Raw genomic sequence first — 18,966 nt, 5'->3', positions numbered from 1 at the left:
AATGTTCTAACATCCCTTACCTGAACTTGGCGAATTGCTTGTTGTCATTGCCAAACCTGGCCCTGTAGAGAAGCGCTGCCAGCTGTATCACCTGCTCCTTGCTACATTTGTGGTACCCCCGCACAAAGTTGGGAACCTCCTGCACAATCACACATAAAACAAATCCTGTTACATGGAAATCCGCTTATTGTGAACATAAAATGCGCAATCATAGATAAAAGTTGTGTTTTTGTGTGTGTGTGTTTTTTTTTTTTTTACATGGAATCCACTTTTTGTGAACATAAACTGCGCCAACACAGATAAAACAAAACCTTTTACACGAAAAACCGCTTAGTGTGAGCATAAACTGCAGGAAGAATTTTGTTAAAAAGACAAAGGAAAAAACATAACATACAAAGTATAACCATTAGACAAAATCTGAGAAAATAGTATCCAGGGGAGGCAATCTTCTTTCTGCAATTCAAAGGGCGATGTACAGCGATTGTTTCCCTTGTCAGAGTTTTTATTTTTTTTCTTTGATAGCAAAACACTATCTGATACGCACTGTGGCATTCAAGGTGGTAGTTGTAATGACAGCAGTACCGAAACCTCGTGGCTACACAAGTGGTAATATTCGGCCCGCACAAAGTTGGGAACACCTTGGGTAGTCGACGGAAAAACGAATCCGTAAAAAGCTAAATCCGCTTATTGTGCAGGGCCGGACAAGGGTGGGGGAGGGGGGGGGGATTACAGGGGTAGCGCAACCCCCCCCCCCCCTGGCTTAAGCATGTACCTCCCAAACGCTTTTTTTTGTGGGGGAGGGAGGGGAGGTTGCATCTGGATCAATTCTTCTTCATTGCCTATACAGCTTGCTGTCGAATTTACCTTTTTTTGTTCAAGGAGAGGCTTCCTTTTCCTCCCAAAACATCAAAAAACGTTCAGCTTCGCTCCCTGGACCCCCATCTGTAACCCCCCCCCCTAGTACTTACCTAGTCCGGCCCTGTTGTGAACTTAATAACTGTTTTAATGACGGCTGTATTACTTTTTCCTGGCTACAATTGTGGTAACCCCCCCTACACACACACACACACACACACACACACACACACACACACACACACACACACACACACAGTTGGGAGCCGCTTGTGTAGTCATATATAAAACTACTACTTTGACCCAATAAAAGAAAGGTAGGTTGTTGGAACGTTTGTCATTGACAAAACAATACATTCACAAATATATCGACCCAACGGTCTTTTAAGTGCACAGACAAACAATAACGAAAATTTACAAGATTTAAAGGGTTAGACCTAGTGAAATCACACTTTTGGAAAGCAGTATTAAAATATTGGCTGGATAATAACCACCACGATCGTGGGACAATCGGGCCGATTTTATTATGGAATAATGCATGCATAACGTATAGTGGCAAAGTTTTATTTTTTGAGAGTTGGATACAACGAGGTGTATTGGTATTAACTGACATTGTACGTTCGGGAGATATATTATCATATCCAGATATATGTGATTTGATTGGATATTCGCCAAACCGAATTCTTGAATATAATGTTGTAAAAGCTGCTGTGTCATTATTTATGAGGAAAAATGCTGTAAATATGACTGATGATGTTTGTATTACCTTACCACTGTTTAACGGCAAAAATGTGTTAAGTGCCAGCGAATACAGGAAAGAGATTATTAATATGAAAACAGATGTACCATGTTCCGGAGGATTTTGGAAGAGAAAGTTTAATGTAGAAATTGATGAACGATCCTGGATAGTTGCCTATCAGTCAACACAAGAGACTAGATTAAGAGTTTTACACTGGAAAATTATGCACAACATTTATCCGACCAACATTCTCCTGTGTAAAATGTAGAAATTAAGATTATTTTGAATGTTAGTGATGTTTTATTTGGTATGCATTTTGTAATGGTGAGAAAGGCAACTATGTATAAATTGAACCACATTATCTTAATCGGAAAGATGTGCGTTAGTATATATAAAAAAACAAATTCGTTTTTACCGTTGGAAAGTATTTTTAATAGGCAGTTACAGATAAGAAGCATTTTTGTGTGAGTGTTCGAAGAACAAAACGTTAAAAAAGTTAGCTTGCTGTTCTCGATAAGTTGTATTTAATTCATTGTATGAGATATTGTTAATTGTTGTTATTTATGTGAATAAAATTGTTTGAAGAAAAAAAAAAAAAAAAAAAAAAAAAAAAAAAAAAACGAAAACTTATCTGACTGATTTTTCCTTCCACCTGTCACGAAGCCGCAAGCGAATGAATGATTATTTGACGAAATGAGTGACAACAACCTACCTTTCTTGTTTTTTGATTCTGAATTTTGGAACGTTGGCAGTCTCTTTGTTTTTGGATTTACTACCTTGACAGTAAGTAAAACAATATCCTCAGCCTTAGTGTCCATGAATTCGAGTTCATTTCTTATTCTTCTTTTCGTTCGTCATATTATGTGAACCTCCGTCTCTTCTACAAAGGTGTAAGCAGTGCGCCGCAGGTGTGGTTTTGTTTTGTTACCGAAGTGAAATCATCAGTAATTGTCAACAATGAAACATGTGTACTTCCAACTTACTTATTGTGAACTTTGATCTCCCGTGTCTCGTCATAAGAGAAATACCAGTAAAAAAAACCAAACGATCTGCGTCTACGAAGTTGACTCAACGCTTATTTCGATGTCAGTCGTCTATTACAATGACGGAAGTTGAGTGAACTCACCTGTGGAAAGTGGAAACATCTGTCTGCCTCCGGGTCTCCCCCAGGTGTGACGTTGACCCAGATTTTCTTCAGCATCACCAGGTTTGGGGGTGGGGGAGGAGGGCCGCCGGCTGAAACAGGTAACAAGACATGTAAGACCATGTCCAAAAACAAAGAGACTGCACACGTTCCAAAATTCAGAATCAAAAAACAAGAAAGGTAGGTTGTTGGAACGTTTGTTATTGACACAACAATACATTCACAGATATTTCGACCCAACGGTCTTTTAAGTGAACAGACAAACAAATATTCACACACAACTTATCTTGATAGTTCTATCAGTTTACGTCCACTCGTCAGGAAGCCGAGCGAATATTTTGTGTGAATATTTGTTTGTCTGTTCACTTAAAAGACCGTTGGGTCGAAGTATCTGTGAATGTATTGTTTTGTCAATTACAAACGTTCCAACAACCTACCTCTCTTGTTTTTTTGATTATGTAAGACCATGACTGAGAGAATCTGCAGTGACAGACATTTCAGGGACAAAACATGCCAAGGTGTGAACATGTTCTTGTTTTTGCCAGAAATTATATGTTTCGTTTCCATTGCGCTCCACTGATTACTTTTCGCTGTGAACCGTTCTTTCTATGTCTCTTTTTCTGTCTGTTTGTCTGTCTCTTTGTCTCCCTCTATCTGCCTCCACTTGTTTTCTCTCTCTGTCTCCGTCTGTTTGTCTCTGTCCCATCTGTCTCTCTCTGTCCCTATTCTCTCTCTCCCTTTCTCCCCTCTCTCTCTCTCTCTCTCTCTCTCTCTCTCTCTCTCTCTCTCTCTCTCGTGAAGATGCTCTCTTCTGCTCTCCGTATGATCAGCGTCACCAGCCGCCCCCCCCCCCCCATTTACTACTACAGTATATAGCAACAGACAACCACACAAGTGTTAATTCTCTACTCACTGCTGTTGCGTCGCTGTTTGAGCCTGAGCCAATAGTTCTCTGCCTGTGTCAGGCAGTCAAAGTAGAACCCGCGGTCTGGTAAGCTGTGCACTGCACACACAAAAGACAATGTGATCAATTTTCAACTTTTTTCAGTTTCATTCATTTTCATAACTTTATTGTGCCATCGCTGGGAAATTTGGGTCGCTTTCTTCCAGTAAAATGTTAGCAGCGACAGAGTCGCGCTACCCAGCTTTGTGCGTGTTTAGGTAGGTGTCATCAGCCACCTGCTGCACTTATGGCAGAATGACCGAGGTCTTTAACGTGCCACTGTGGTGACACGGGGTAGGAGCATGGATACTGTCTCTGAGTCTGCACATAACGTCGACCCGTGTTCGGCCCGGCCCGGATTCGAACCCGTGACCCGCGAATCACAAGCCCAGTGCTCTAAAAAACTGAGCTACCGAGCCCTGTACATATTAGGTACGAACAGAAATGTGCAATGAACTAATGTCACACGCTTTCCTTATTTGCCACTACTAAAGCAAACGTGTGCAAGATTGTATGTTACACGCTTTAGGAGCATGGCAAGAACGGATTCAAACTCAAAATTGTCCCTCCAAAAGCCAAAACATGCATACACGACTTTTATTTCTCCTGCTGTTATCGTTTCTTCTCTTTACAAATTCTTCAACGCTCAGAATACTGAAAACGGCATCCCAGACGACAATACTGTTTCCATACGCGAATTTAGCTTCCCTTGGAAAGTGGCTCGCTCAGGAGGCCTGTTAGTCTGACACTATAAGGACAGAGTTCTGAACATAGATGACAAAGATTCCGGAATGAACAAACATTTCGCGGATGCAGACACAGAAAGACGTCATGAAGAATGCGATGCTTCAAAAGACACAGACTGTGACGATGACTGTGACGTCATTCACATATACCGACACGTCATTCACAGTTGTTCGGTCAGTTCCGTCAAAAAGTAGATCTCTCCACAATGGCTGCTCCTGTGTTTAGGTTTGTCAAGCTTGAGTACACAAAACGTGTTTGTTCTCTCCTCTGTTGAAGCTGTGAGACATAAATGCTATTCCGACTTGGTCGTGTGACAGAGTTTTCTTCCACACTCGATTAGCTGATGTCTAACTCAGCCTGACGGCTTCGTTAGACAATCAACGTAATCTCGTGTGGAAGAAAACGTCTGCCACACAACAAGTCGGAATAGCAGGTAATATTTACCGCTGTGTGCTTGAACTAAACGCTTAAGGTCAATGGGTCGAGAAAAACATGTTGAAGGTGACAAACAAGGGGTTTAAGCTAAACTCCAAAGACTGGACCATCAAGCAACAATCAACAATGAAATATTCAAAATTATGAGGGCAGGGAAGAACAAGTCGCGTGAAGCGATATACAAACATTTACTCAAGCTTTGGGCATCAAAGTAACAGATTAAAACCAACAAACAGTCATCGCCGAGACTATATATATTTAGATAGTCTCGACAAACCACACGGACAAACCGAGACGGGTGCGCGCGAACGCAGTACTTAATTACTTAAACCTATTTTCTGGTATTCTGAGCACATTTTTATAGTAAACATGACATATGTATATGTTTTTGAAATGAGGAGAAATTGAGAAATACGATACAATCATTTTAAAATCTGTGAAAATTCGATTTTAATGACTACTTTAATGAGCAAACCAATTAACTAATTTGTATGCTGCGGGGCTGAAATTCAATCCCATAGTCCGGACTTCGTCGAAGATCGCTTGACCAAATTTCAATCAATTTGATTGAAAAATGAGGGCGTGACATTGCGGCCTCAACTTTCACAAAACAGCCGGATATGACCTCATCAAAAACATTTATCGAAAAAAATGAAAAACTTTCTGGGGATATCATACCCACGAACTCTCATGTCCAATTTCATGAAGATCGGTCCAGTAGTTTTCTCTGAATCGCTCTACACACACACACACACACACACACACACACACATACACACACACACACACACACACACACACACACACATACACCACCACCCTCGTCTCGATTCCCCGTCTATGTTAAAACATTTAGTCAAAACTTGACTAAATGCAAAGAGAGAGAAGGAGAGAGATTCAGACAGACAGAGACAGAGGCAGGGAAACTTACTGCTTTCACGACCAGAAAGAAAGAGACTGTACTCGGCAGCAGTTTGAAGATGTAGTCTTTGTTTCACCTCCCTCTTGATCTCTGACACTCGTGTTCGGCTTCCCACCTCCATTGTCTGAAAGTAGGGTAACATTGAACTTATAACCATGATTCGATTCCATGATATTATGTGGTGGTTTTTTTGTCAACTAAGTGAGGACAGTATGTTAGAATGGTTGGTGATGAGTGACATGAATTTGTTCATGAAATCCTGCACTTCATGAAACCCGAAATAACACTTGAACTTGTTTTTGGTTTCGGTTCCTCTACAGTTAGAGACTATAAATTATATCCATGCTGCTTTGAGAGAGAGAGTTCTGCACCAGAACGCCTACCTGTTGCTCGATGTGCAATAACCCATAATTATGCAGATCCCGAAACGCCACAAAACATCCGCAATACGCAATGCTACCTACGGCGTATACCTGTTGAGCCACACTTTGAGGCTAATTGGCACAATATATAACAAACATTTAATAAATCGGGGTTCTGACCTCACTAGCATTGTTGCAGTACACATTGACAATTAATGTTTCTTCCTTTTTCATGTTATGTCCATATGTTTCGGATTGCACATTGCTTGTTCGTCTTATTGTGTGTTTACAATCAAAGATAATGCTAGGTGACAAATATGATGAAACTTTATTTTACAAGGATACAGGTTTAAGACTGTGCCTTTTCATCCAATACAAATTTCTGACAACATGTATATTTTTTTTAAATGACTGGGGAAAAAAAGTTACTGACCAGGGGTGTTCCAGAGGGCAGCATGACCTGCACGCGCACATTGGGTTGACCTTTGGTCAACATCTCGTGCTCCAACACATGCGGCGGGAAGAGACGACTTCCACTCCTACACAGATCACACACCGTGAGGTCAGTTTAATATGGAGGACACGGTCATAATTATAGATACAGGGATGGTGGGAGAAAGAGCCATTGGTTGATAGATAGATAGATAGATAGATAGATAGATAGATAGATAGATAGATGGGTACATAGATTGGTAAGTAGGTAGGTATATACGTACTAGGTAGATAGATAGATAAATAGATTGATAGGTAGATAGATTGGTAGGTATATAGGTAAACAGGTAGACAGATAGATAGATAGATAGATAGATAGACAGATTAGGTTAGAATAGTGGATTAGATTAGACAAACAGACAGACAGACAGATAGAAACACAGACAGACAGATAAACAGACAAACAGACACGCAGACAAACACACATACAGCCAGACATTATATTGTAAGAGCAGCAATACGCTTTGTGAGATTATAATAAAGCAACGTCCTATTTGGTGAGTAAACGCCAATATCATAAATTAAATATGAATATGTAAAATATCGAAATGTTTCATGACAAGTCATCCGTTCAGTTACACATTTTGCTCATATTAAAAAGAAGAAAAGAACGATTCTTACGATTTCTGCGCAGTGAGAAATTCTGCGCATGCGCGAGCCTGTCGATTTTTGGTTCCTCTGAGGAAGCCAACACAATGGTCGAATAGTTCGCCATGGGGTGTCGCGGTGGCGCATAGGAGAGACATCAGTACCCAGCCTCTCTCCTCACTCGCTCTGCACAGAAAGGGGCGATAATTTGTCTATTAAAGGTCCTTGTCTACATTTTTATACTGAAATCGCCATTTGACCATTAAAATGCAGAGTCTATTATCTACAAATATCAACTATACACCCCCTTTCGATCAGGAAAGACGAAGCCAATGTAGCCGTTTGAAAAGTTCATTGTAGTATTCCAGCGTAGTACTCATAGTAAGATATCCTTATTTGGAAAATGCCAAGCGCAAAACTCCTCTCAAATCCCGTGCATTTCGTGCGTTTAAAAAAAGCGTGGACAGCGCTCCAGTGTCAAACTGTTGCTGCACTTGTTTGGGTGTGGCTATGAGCATAGTGACATGAATTTGATTGGTCAGTATTTGTAGGCAAAGCACATGTTCTCAGCAAACAGAAAACAAAATATTGGAAGCGTGAGTCACGCTACCCAAAAATAAAATCTTTTTTTACATAATTTTTTTTCTATAACTTTTTTCCCCATGGTTCATTCATCATTTGACATCATTTTGTATCGAAATCTAACCATAAGATTATTGAAAAAAAGCAAAAATGTAGACAACCACCTTTAAATTCTACTTGTTGATATCTATATCTATATACGGCTTGTGTGTGTCTGTCTGTGTTCACAATTCACGGCCAAAGTTCTCGATGGATCTGCTTCAAATTTGGTGGACATATTCAGGTAGACCCCGGACACAATTGTGGTACATTTTGAACACGTGCGTGCTCTCAGCGCGCAGCGCTGAACCGATTTTGGTTTTTCTGTACATCCATTCCCAGTAACTCTTCCTTATCTTCTCCAGTGTTTTGCGCGTTTATCTCCCTTCCTTCGTACGGTGCGCCGGCTCTACTTCTTCCCGGCGAAGCCGTACCCGGCGAAGCGGGTATTCATCTAGTAAATATATATATATGTGGGCTTGTTTTAGTGTACATATGTGTGTGTGTGTGTGTGTGTGTGTGTGTGTGTGTGTGTGTGTGTGTGTGTGTGTGTGTGTGTGTGTGTGTGTGTGTGTGTGCGTGTGTGTATATATATGTCGTGCCGAATTCACGGAATTGCCGAATTCGCGGAATCGGCAACATTTTTGCCCATTTCGCGTAATCGGCAAAACGCTGCCCATTACGTGAAATCGGCAGCGTTTTGCCGAAAATACGGAAAGGCCTCTAAAATTTGCCCAATTCGCAAAAGCGACAGCCAGTCTGTTACTTTTTGTGTCACCAGAACATTGCATTAACATTGTTTTACCTCCCTACTATGTTTTGTATGGTCTATGTTAGTCTGTGTCGAGCATGACTCCGGAAATGCACGAAAACTACATTTTTTGCAATAACTTTCCATAACTGATTGATTATTGCAATATCTATCCATTCGAGTATCTAGTTGTCTAAGTGTGATGATATCTCAGGCATTTGAGAACTTTAAAACCAAAAAGTGGCTGCCGATTTCTCAAAATGGGCAAATTTTAGAAGCCTTTACGCGTTTTCGGCAAAACGCTGCCGATTTCGCGTAATGGGCAGCGTTTTGCCTATTACGCGAAATGGGCAAAAATGTTGCCGATTACGCGAAGACGGCAATTACGTGAATTCGGCACGACATATATATATATATGTGTGTGTGTGTGTGTGTGTGTGTGTGTGTGTCAGAGTCGAGTGTGTGTGTGTGTGTGTGTGTGTGTGTGTGTGTGTGTGTGTGTGAGAGAGAGAGAGAGAGAGAGAGAGAGAGAGAGAGAGAGAGAGAGAGAGAGAGAGAGAGAGAGAGAGAGAGAGAGAAAACCAGAGACGCACACGCAGGCATATACACACAGAAATAGCGAGAACGGTACACACACACACACACACACACACACACACATACACACACACACACACACACACACACACACACACACACACACACACACACACACACACACACACACACACACACACACACACACACACACACACACACACACACACACACACACACACACACACACACACACACACACACACACACACACACACACACACACACACACACACACACACACACACACACACACACACACACACACACACACACACACACACACACACACACACACACACACACACACACACACACACACACACACACACACACACACACACACACACACACACACACACACACACACACACACACACACACACACACACACACACACACACACACACACACACACACACACACACACACACACACACACACACACACACACACACACACACACACACACACACACACACACACACACACACACACACACACACACACACACACACACACACACACACACACACACACACACACACACACACACACACACACACACACACACACACACACACACACACACACACACACACACACACACACACACACACACACACACACACACACACACACACACACACACACACACACACACACACACACACACACACACACACACACACACACACACACACACACACACACACACACACACACACACACACACACACACACACACACACACACACACACACACACACACACACACACACACACACACACACACACACACACACACACACACACACACACACACACACACACACACACACACACACACACACACATACACACACGGACAAGCAATCCGAAACATATGAACATACAATGAAAGAGAAGAAACATTGTCAATGTGTAATGGAACAGGCCAGAACACAACAACACAAATCCTCAATCACGACAAGTAAACAAATCTTACTTGTCTGGGTTGTTGGTGAGCTGTTTTATCAGCATGCAGTAGATTTCATCCCGCAGATACTTCTGAAATGATAAGCAATGAATATGACCCCCAACGCCCTGTGTATCTTATTCTAAAGCTGAAAACCAAATTGGAAATCCATAGCATCATCATCATAATCATCCTCATCTCATTAATCATCCAAAATTGTAAATTGTTCTGACTCATGTGGCCCTTCATGCCTGGAGCTCTTCTGGTGACCTTGGTCTCAGTGTTCCTGTTCCTTCCTTCCATGAAAACTAGTTCTGCTGTCAGTCTTCAACGTGTGACGTTCTGGGGGGGTCGATGGAAGGACGAATGTAGCGGTCAAAAACCCATCTGAAGATTCCAAAACATCCCCCAAAATTCTAGTATACACATTCTTACCTATGACTCATTCTGTTTCCCTTTCTACTGGCATCACGCAAGGTTTGAGCATTGATAATTTCGGAGAACTCCCTGTGAATACTTTGTGACGAAGTTTGTAATTGACGGAAATATTTCAAATGTCCCGGGAGGCAAAACCAAAAGGTTATATTAAAACCACAAGAAGAAGGGTTATTCCCTGGAGCTGTGTACTAGTACAAACAATGTTACGAAGGTGATATGACTTTAACTGAGAAATTCAACCATAAAAAATCATTTCACTAACAAATACATGTTCGAAATACATCCTTGACCTGCAGAGAAACAATGAGAGATAAGAACTTGGATATTTTGATTGTCTACTTTCAGAAAATTACAAGTCAAAGTACATCACTCGCGTAACATTCTTTCTTTCTTTCTTTACTTGGTGTTTAACGTCGTTTTCAACTCGCGTAACATTGAAACCAGAAGATGTGACATGAACTTAAATACTAACATTTAAAGAAAAAGACAACAATATATATATGTTGGATACTGTAAGACTTTTAGTTCTCTAAGCGCTTTACATATTAATTTCTGCCGTGTGAGATGGAATTTTTTACACAATATATCACGCATTCACATCGGCCAGTAAATCTCAAGCCATTACGACTAATATTTACTTTTCACGGCCTATTATTCCAAGTCACAATGGTATTTGGTGGACATTTTTATCTATGCCTATACAATTTTGCCAGGAAAGACCCTTTTGTCAATCGTGGGATCTTTAACGTGCACACCCAATGTAGTGTACACAAAGGGACCTCGGTTTTTCGTCTCATCCGAAAGACTAGCACTTGAACCCACCACCTGGGCTAGGAAAGGGGGAAGAAAATTGCTTACGCCCCGACCCAGGGTCGAACTCGCAACCTCTCGCTTCCGAGGCAAGTGCACTTACCACTTGGCCACCCTTTCCCTACATAACCATGTCATTTACGTGCTAGTATAATTGAGGTGTACTATTTTCTTGTTTTGGAAGTCCGACGTTAGTAAATCGGACAAAGAAAAAGACAATCAGAAGACTGATCAACCAGCCAAGAAACAAAACATACAGCCGACCAGAACGAACAAATACAAACAAACAAACACATAAACAAACGGTAATGTTAAACTTTTGCGTTGTAAATTCAGAGACGGTTTTCTACTGCAATTAAAGACCTAAGTTTTGCAGAACCTGCTTTTGTAGCACAACAAGTCAGCTTAGATACCTTTGAAGTTTAAGGAGTGAACAGCATACATGCCTTTCATTTACATGGTTTTTAGAAAGAAAACATCGGCGTAGCCATTTTTGAATTTACAACGCTAAAGTTCAACATTACCCAAACTAACATTCAGACTCACGTTTCGCCTCGCAGGGTCAATGATGTAGTCATTGGATAGTTCCACGTCGGACAGTTCCTGCCTCACCGCCAGGTCACGCATGTATTGCTGAATTGCTGCAGTCTGTCAAGGATTGACTGACCAAAACGTTACAAGCTACCACCCTCTGCGTGTAGTTTAACAATAATAATCATAACAATAATGCATACTATTTATAAAGTGCTTGTATCCAGGGATTAACCCTGCTCAAAGCGTTGTACAATCGTTGGAAAAAAATACAACATAACATTATTTACAGTGCAATCACACACATATCAACGAACAACACATTGACAACTGGGCTGTCGAGATTTCTTTTTGGATGTGGCAAATTAAGCAACATAAAATACGAGTTTCTACAATATTTTGGAAGTTTTCAGCAGTCCCTCGCGTCACTTTTCGGCAATTTTTCTGTTATGAAAGAAAGGTTTTAAAAATCACGTTTTGGGGTTTTGTCGAATGCCAGCGCCCTACGAACACCCTGGTATTTAGTTTTTACATTTAGTCAAGTTTTGACTAAATGTTTTAACGTAGAGGGGGTAATCGAGACGAGGGTTGTGGTGTATGTGTGTGTGTGTGTGTGTGTGTGTGTGTGTGTGTGTGTGTGTGTGTGTGTGTGTGTGTGTGTGTGTGTGTGTCTGTCTGTGTGTGTGTGTAGAGCGATTCAGACCAAACTACTGGACCGATCTTTATGAAATTTGACATGAGAGTTCCTGGGAATGATATCCCCGGACATTTTTTTCTTTTTTTCGATAAATACCTTTGATGACGTCATTTCCGGCTTTTTGTAAAAGTTGAGGTGGCACTGTCACACCCTCATTTTTCAATCAAATTGATTGAAATTTTGGCCAAGCAATCTTCGACAAAGGCCGGACTTCGGTATTGCATTTCAGCTTGGTGGCTTAAAAATTAATAAATGACTTTGGTCATTAAAAATCTGAAAATTGTAAAAAAACATATTTTTTTTTAAAACGATCCAAATTTACGTTTATCTTATTCTTCATCATTTTCTGATTCCAAAAACATATAAATATGTTATATTCGGATTAAAAACAAGCTCTGAAAATTAAAAGTATAAAAATTATTATTAAAATAAAATTTCCGAAATCGATTTAAAAACACTTTTATCTTAATCCTTGTGGGTTCCTCATTCCAAAAACATATAGATGTGATATGTTTGGATTAAAAACACGCTCAGAAAGTTAAAAATAATAGAGATAAAGAAAAGCGTGCTATCCTTCTCAGCGCAACTACTACCCCGCTCTTCTTGTCAATTTCACTGCCTGTGCATCGAGCGGTGGACTGACGATGCTACGAGTATACGCTCTTGCTGTAAAAATGCAGTGAGTTCAGTTTCATTCTGTTAGTTCGACAGCTTGACTAAATGTTGTAATTTCGCCTTACGCGACTTGTTTTGGTTAAGTTAACGTTTACATACTTCAGGGCCTTGTTGGTAGCCAATCCATTCATTACCTTACCAACAATACAAACCACAGACACAGACACACCGAAACATGCACACACGCGCGCGCGCACGGTCGCACAAGCACGCACACACACGCGCGCGCTAACACTGAGTAAAGAAGAACATGGATTAATTAGAATTCACCACAAAAGATCACAGTACTTTCCTACCTCATTAGGGTCTTTTTTTCATTAGAGAAATCACGCATCAACCAATCAATCACACACACACACACACACACACACACACACACACACACACCTACATTCATACATACACACACACGTTGACACCGAGTAAAGAAGAACATGGATTAATTAGAATTTATCACAAAAGGTCATAGTTGTTTTCCAACCTCATTAGTTTTTTATAGTTAGAGGGAAAACGCTTCAAGCGTGCACACACACACACACACACAGACTCACACACACACACACACACACACACGCGCGCGCGCAAACAAACACACACGCAAACACATGCAAACACACACACACACACACACACACACACACACACACACACAGACACACACACACACACACAATTATATCGGCGCACAAGTTACCGAATCTGTAATGACATCCTCCCCAGACACCAACAGGCATACTTGTTCCAATGGGCTGTACTAAGGCAGCCGTCAAATCGTGAGATAGTCAATGCAATTACTTCTATACCAAAAGTCTCATATTATAATGAGCATCCCCTGATTCACTCCCAATATTGACTTTATTGGTCGAAGGTCTTTTAATTAACATAGAAGAGGAGAACATGTTCCAACAACCCCCCCCCCTCCACCCCCACCCTGAAGAAAAAAAAGATAATTAACGAAATGATGCTGGTATTTGAAAAACGCGGCAATCAGATTCGCTAGCACCATCGACTCAGGAAATCAATGTCATCAGAATGATGCTTTCAAAAATGGTAACTTTAATTCGGACCAGAGAAGAGAGGGTGCTTAAAAGTACGCTAACGATGCATTCAAAATAGTATAAAGCATACTATGACTAAGCTTGATGCCATGATTTGGATCTAAATGCCACTCGTGTGAATCAACTTAGCTGCAGACACTTTCTGATTCGATATGAGCCAAGAACCGAGTGTGTGTATAACGTCCAAGATTTCTTTGCTCCGAGAACATGTTGCGCAGTTAGCTTATAGGAAAACAATCTACTACGTATACAGTGAAGAACTCTTGTGAGTGGGAAAATTAATGTTACGCTTTCACTGTCATTACCACCTACGTATATATGCATTGTCAAGCTTGGGGTGCTCACTCTTCTCTAGGACTGGTCTAGCTGTTATATTGCTGTTACCAATTCACATCTCTGACGGCGTGCAGACTAGTCTTCTCCCGTTTCGTTCATGGACTGAAACTCCAATGGTTTTTACGTGTTTGACCGTTTTTACCACGCCATTCAGGCAGCCATACGCCGTTTTCGGGGGAGCCGTGTTGAATTAATCTAACTCTCTTGAAACAACAATGAAGATCGCGGAGAAGAGCTGATCTCTGTGATCTAAAGGCAACACACACAGCTTGGATTTTGAGCAGGTTTGTTTTTTCAACGCTTCAACCTTTGTGCAGTAACAGCTTAGCTTCGTTTCTAACGAGCGGTCCTTAAAGTTGTGTTTTTCGTCGTGAACGCATCCCTTTATACAAGAAGTATTTCATCCCTTGATCGCATCATCCCACTAGCACTTAATAATGAACGGGAGCTATCTTCCGCACGTCACGATGGCCCACCACGCTGACAACACTGACGACATCATCACAGTGACGTGGGGAGCAGTGACGTCACCGAGTGATGTCAATAACACATCGGTCCCAGACCTCTTTCTTCTGCTGGGGTCTGAGCCCATGTTCATTGCGGCCTCTCTGCTGTACAAAGTGGGTCTCGTCGTTATCTTCGTCGCAGGAATCGTCGGCAACGTGATGACGCTGATGATCCAGCACCACATCGCGGGAGACTCGGACTCTGGTCTGTCCGTGTTCATTTCGTCACTGGCCGTAGCCGACAGTGCCGCGCTTGCCTGCACCAGCTGGTACCTTCTGGCCTTTCACCTCATCGACACCAAAGATAACCAAGGGACGTGCAAGATCGCGTACTTCCTGGTGTACTCGCTGTGCATGATGCCAACTTGGATCCTGGTGGCCATGACCCTGCAGCGCGCCGCCTCCATCCTCTTCCCTCACCGGGTCAAGGCCGTCTGGACGGCGCGCAAGGCCAAGGTGACGGTGTGCGTCATCGTGCTAGCCTCGCTCGCCCTCAACTCGCACATGGTGTACGGTCGCGAGCTGCAGGCCCTGCCCGGCGAAGATCAGCAGTGCGGCTACGTGTCTGAAGAGTACCGCCACGTGTTCGAAGACGTCTGGCCCTTCGTAGACTTGGTCCTCGCCAGCTTCCTGCCTTTCGTGCTCCTCATCGGCGCCAACGCCGTGCTGGTCAACCGGGTGAGGCGGTCAGTGGAGGAGGCCAAGCAGAGTCTGGCCACGGGCAGCAGCAGGCAGCAGCTACAGACCAGAGAGCAGAAAGCGTCCAGCATGACCGTCACGCTCATCTGTGTGTCCTTGGCCTTCCTCTTGCTGACGTCACCGGTGGCTCTTTTCTATGTAGCGAAGCGCACGGCGGGCATATCGCGCCAGCCAGGAGCCACTGACGACGTCAGAGAAATGGCCGACAACGTTTTCGCCGAGGCTTTGGGCAATATTCTGTTCTTGAGCAACAACGCCATTAATTTCTACATCTACATCCTGACCGGAAGTCGCTATAGGGAAGCGCTGAAGGGCATGCTGGGATGTCGTGCTGCTGAGAAGGGCATGTGACCCATCGGCAGTCGGCATACAGTGTCACCAACATGGGCAAACCGCGACTGCAGTTTGTTCTCTTTTTTTTCTAAGCCCAACACTATTGTTCTCCTAATCCGTGTTCCTTATATGGTGTTTTATAATCCGTCACGTTTGATGTTCTGTATATATATTTTTCGTATGTATATTTTTCGTTTCGCTTCACACACCCCTTCATATGGGGCTATGGCCTTAATGAATAAACCATCCATCCATCCATCCATCCATCCATCCATCCATCCATCCTTCTTAGCCGTCGTTTTCGCAGTTCGTTTATTTTACTTCAAATACAACCCTCCCCGAGTGTGGATTAAAACAAGTTTGAAGTTATCACAGTGTTTTGGGTGTTCTGCCTGTATAATAACTAAATGTCACACGCATTCCTTCTTTGCCACTACTAAAGCAAACGTGTGCAAGATTGTATGTTACACGCTTTGATGCCGAAATCAATTATTTTGATTATGCATTTATTTCAGAAAATGTTTACCTAGTTACATACATTCAGTCACTACCTTAAACACTTATGTTTTCAGTATTCATTTCAAGTGATCACGAACGTAGAAAAATGGGTATCAAAGCGTTGTTACATTTTGTTGTGCATTCTGAATAGTGTGCCAACAGGCCTTGGTCAGTCAATCACGTTTTATCTGTGTACTAAGTGTTTGACGGTAAAAGAATAACACCAACCCCGTTCTCCTGTTTATAACTGAAAGCCACATTTTCTTCTTCATTCAATTTCTGTTTTCAAAAGCTTCGTCAACTTTCCACTTCACGACACGGTCCCTTTACCAAGCTTCAATGAAGAACCCTGAATATGAAAGGTCAAAACAAAACAATAGGTACTACTTTCACTATCGTCGTCTGCAACGAAAACCGAAAATGGTGAAACGCTTTGCTACGTACACAGAGGACGAAATTGCAAAGAAAAGATCGAACCTTACACCTGTGACTAGGAAAAGTTGCATAGACAGTTCCGTGCGGATCTTACCACGTATCAACGTACATCGGATGCTCAGAACCTACAGATGGGTGACGCTTTGGCGATTGAGGCTTCGTCTTCAGCTCTAACACGCACGCAGACAGTCAGGCAGGTCTAATCTGCACCAGCGGTGATGGAAGGTTTGGATTTAGAAACACTCGAATGTTACTTCGACAAGATAAACGAACCGAAAGACGAAAGTGTGCCCCAAATTCGGAAAATATTCTTTCAAAATTGCACTGTAAACAACATCAACATCACTGGGAGAAAAAGAACAATCCAAACACAACCAGTTCCCCTGTGGAACATTTCGGGTGGACTTTCCCACGACCTGACCTACAAAAATTCTCCGTGTTCGTTCGCGCTTTGCATTCAATCTGTGTTAGTGCGCGCGTGTGTTTGTGTGTTTAGCTTTCGTTGGTTTGTGCTGTCTGGTTCAAAAAAAGTTTATTTTTTTCATTGAAAGATTCAGAAACGTTGGTTGATACTTTGTTAAATGCATTCAACCAGAAAAAGACACGAAACGAATTGGATCTATCTTCTGCGCGCATGCGTGTGTACGGTATGTGTGAAAAGGCAATTGTGTTGTCAGTCTGGTTTTGTGCCTGTTATTTCGTCCCCAAAAACTCATTTATATCTTTCTATGCCTATGCTGTGAGACATAATCGCCATTACGAGCTAGTCGTGTGACAGAGAGTTTTCTTGCACACTCGACTGCTGCTGTTTCACTCCGGCTAAAGCCGTCGTGAAACATCTACAGTCTCGTGTGCAAGAAAACTCTCTGTCACACGACTAGCTCGTAATAGCGGGTAATATTAAAGTGGTGGTTTTTTTATACCTCTTACAGAATATAATATATAATGGAACCTTTCTTGTTCCTTGGATATACACGTGGAAGGTGTCTGAATAGCTGAAAACAAGCATGCAACCTCTCATGATCATTGCACAGACGCATGAAACCTCTTTTAGTTAATCTTCGTGTGAGGTACAAACTTTTATGAAACAAGTCCCGTTCTCCTATGTGTTCGCTACAAAGTAACTAATTTGAACACGTACTGGACGTGGGTCTATTTAATGCTCTCATCACCATTGTTATTGATCAATAAAAGTGTTACTATCTGTGCTGGCGAGTTGTCGAGTTATTAAATATGTTTTTAATGTACGCTTGTTTGTTTGTTTGTTTGTTTGTGCGTTCCTTCGGGTTTTTTTAAGACATCATCTAGCTGTGATGAATACAAATTAAGTGTGTTAATTGGGATGGGATTTTTAATATAAGCTCGGAGTAAACGGTAAGGCTTGATTTCTTTTTACACTCTGTAAAACTTCTTCTTCTTCTGCGTTCGTGGGCTGAAACTCCCACGTACACTCGTGGTTTTTTTTTGCACGAGTGGAATTTTACGTGTATGATAGTTTTTTACCCCGCCATTTAGGCAGCCAATACGCCGCTTTCGGAGGAAGCATGCTGGGTATTTTCGTGTTTCTATAACCCACCGAACTCTGACATGGATTACAGGATCTTTTTCGTTCGCACTTGGTCTTGTGCTTGCGTGTACACACGGGGGTGTTCGGACACCGAGGAGAGTCTGCACACAAAGTTGACTCTGAGAAATAAATCTCTCGCCGAACGTGGGGACGAACTCACGCTTACAGCGGCCAACTGGATACAAATCCAGCGCGCTACCGACTGAGCTACATCCCCGCCCTCGGAGTA

At 42.2% G+C, this 18,966-nt stretch overlaps 2 protein-coding genes across 2 annotated transcripts in view; one reads left to right on the top strand and one right to left on the bottom strand.

The window, feature by feature from the left end:
* LOC138983612 (myosin-VIIa-like) overlaps window positions 1-18,966 on the bottom strand; it is a 50,463-nt gene that overhangs the window by 9,437 nt on the left and 22,060 nt on the right. Inside the window, exons 16-23 of the mRNA XM_070356886.1 lie at window positions 11,949-12,043; window positions 10,185-10,246; window positions 7,261-7,413; window positions 6,581-6,686; window positions 5,795-5,909; window positions 3,652-3,741; window positions 2,721-2,830; window positions 21-139 (exon numbers count right to left, since the gene is read on the bottom strand). Of these exons, the coding sequence (XP_070212987.1) occupies window positions 21-139; window positions 2,721-2,830; window positions 3,652-3,741; window positions 5,795-5,909; window positions 6,581-6,686; window positions 7,261-7,413; window positions 10,185-10,246; window positions 11,949-12,043 (850 nt within the window). The remainder of the gene's footprint in view (window positions 1-20; window positions 140-2,720; window positions 2,831-3,651; window positions 3,742-5,794; window positions 5,910-6,580; window positions 6,687-7,260; window positions 7,414-10,184; window positions 10,247-11,948; window positions 12,044-18,966) is intronic.
* Window positions 14,194-16,413, top strand: LOC138946039 (growth hormone secretagogue receptor type 1-like). The gene has a single exon (XM_070317563.1). It carries the CDS (start codon window positions 15,137-15,139, stop codon window positions 16,253-16,255), a length of 1,119 nt encoding a protein of 372 aa, XP_070173664.1. The 5' UTR covers window positions 14,194-15,136; the 3' UTR covers window positions 16,256-16,413.

This window comes from Littorina saxatilis, linkage group LG13 (assembly GCF_037325665.1).
Source record: "Littorina saxatilis isolate snail1 linkage group LG13, US_GU_Lsax_2.0, whole genome shotgun sequence".
Lineage (NCBI taxonomy): Eukaryota > Metazoa > Mollusca > Gastropoda > Littorinimorpha > Littorinidae > Littorina > Littorina saxatilis.
This window is presented reverse-complemented; position numbering and strand designations above follow the sequence as displayed.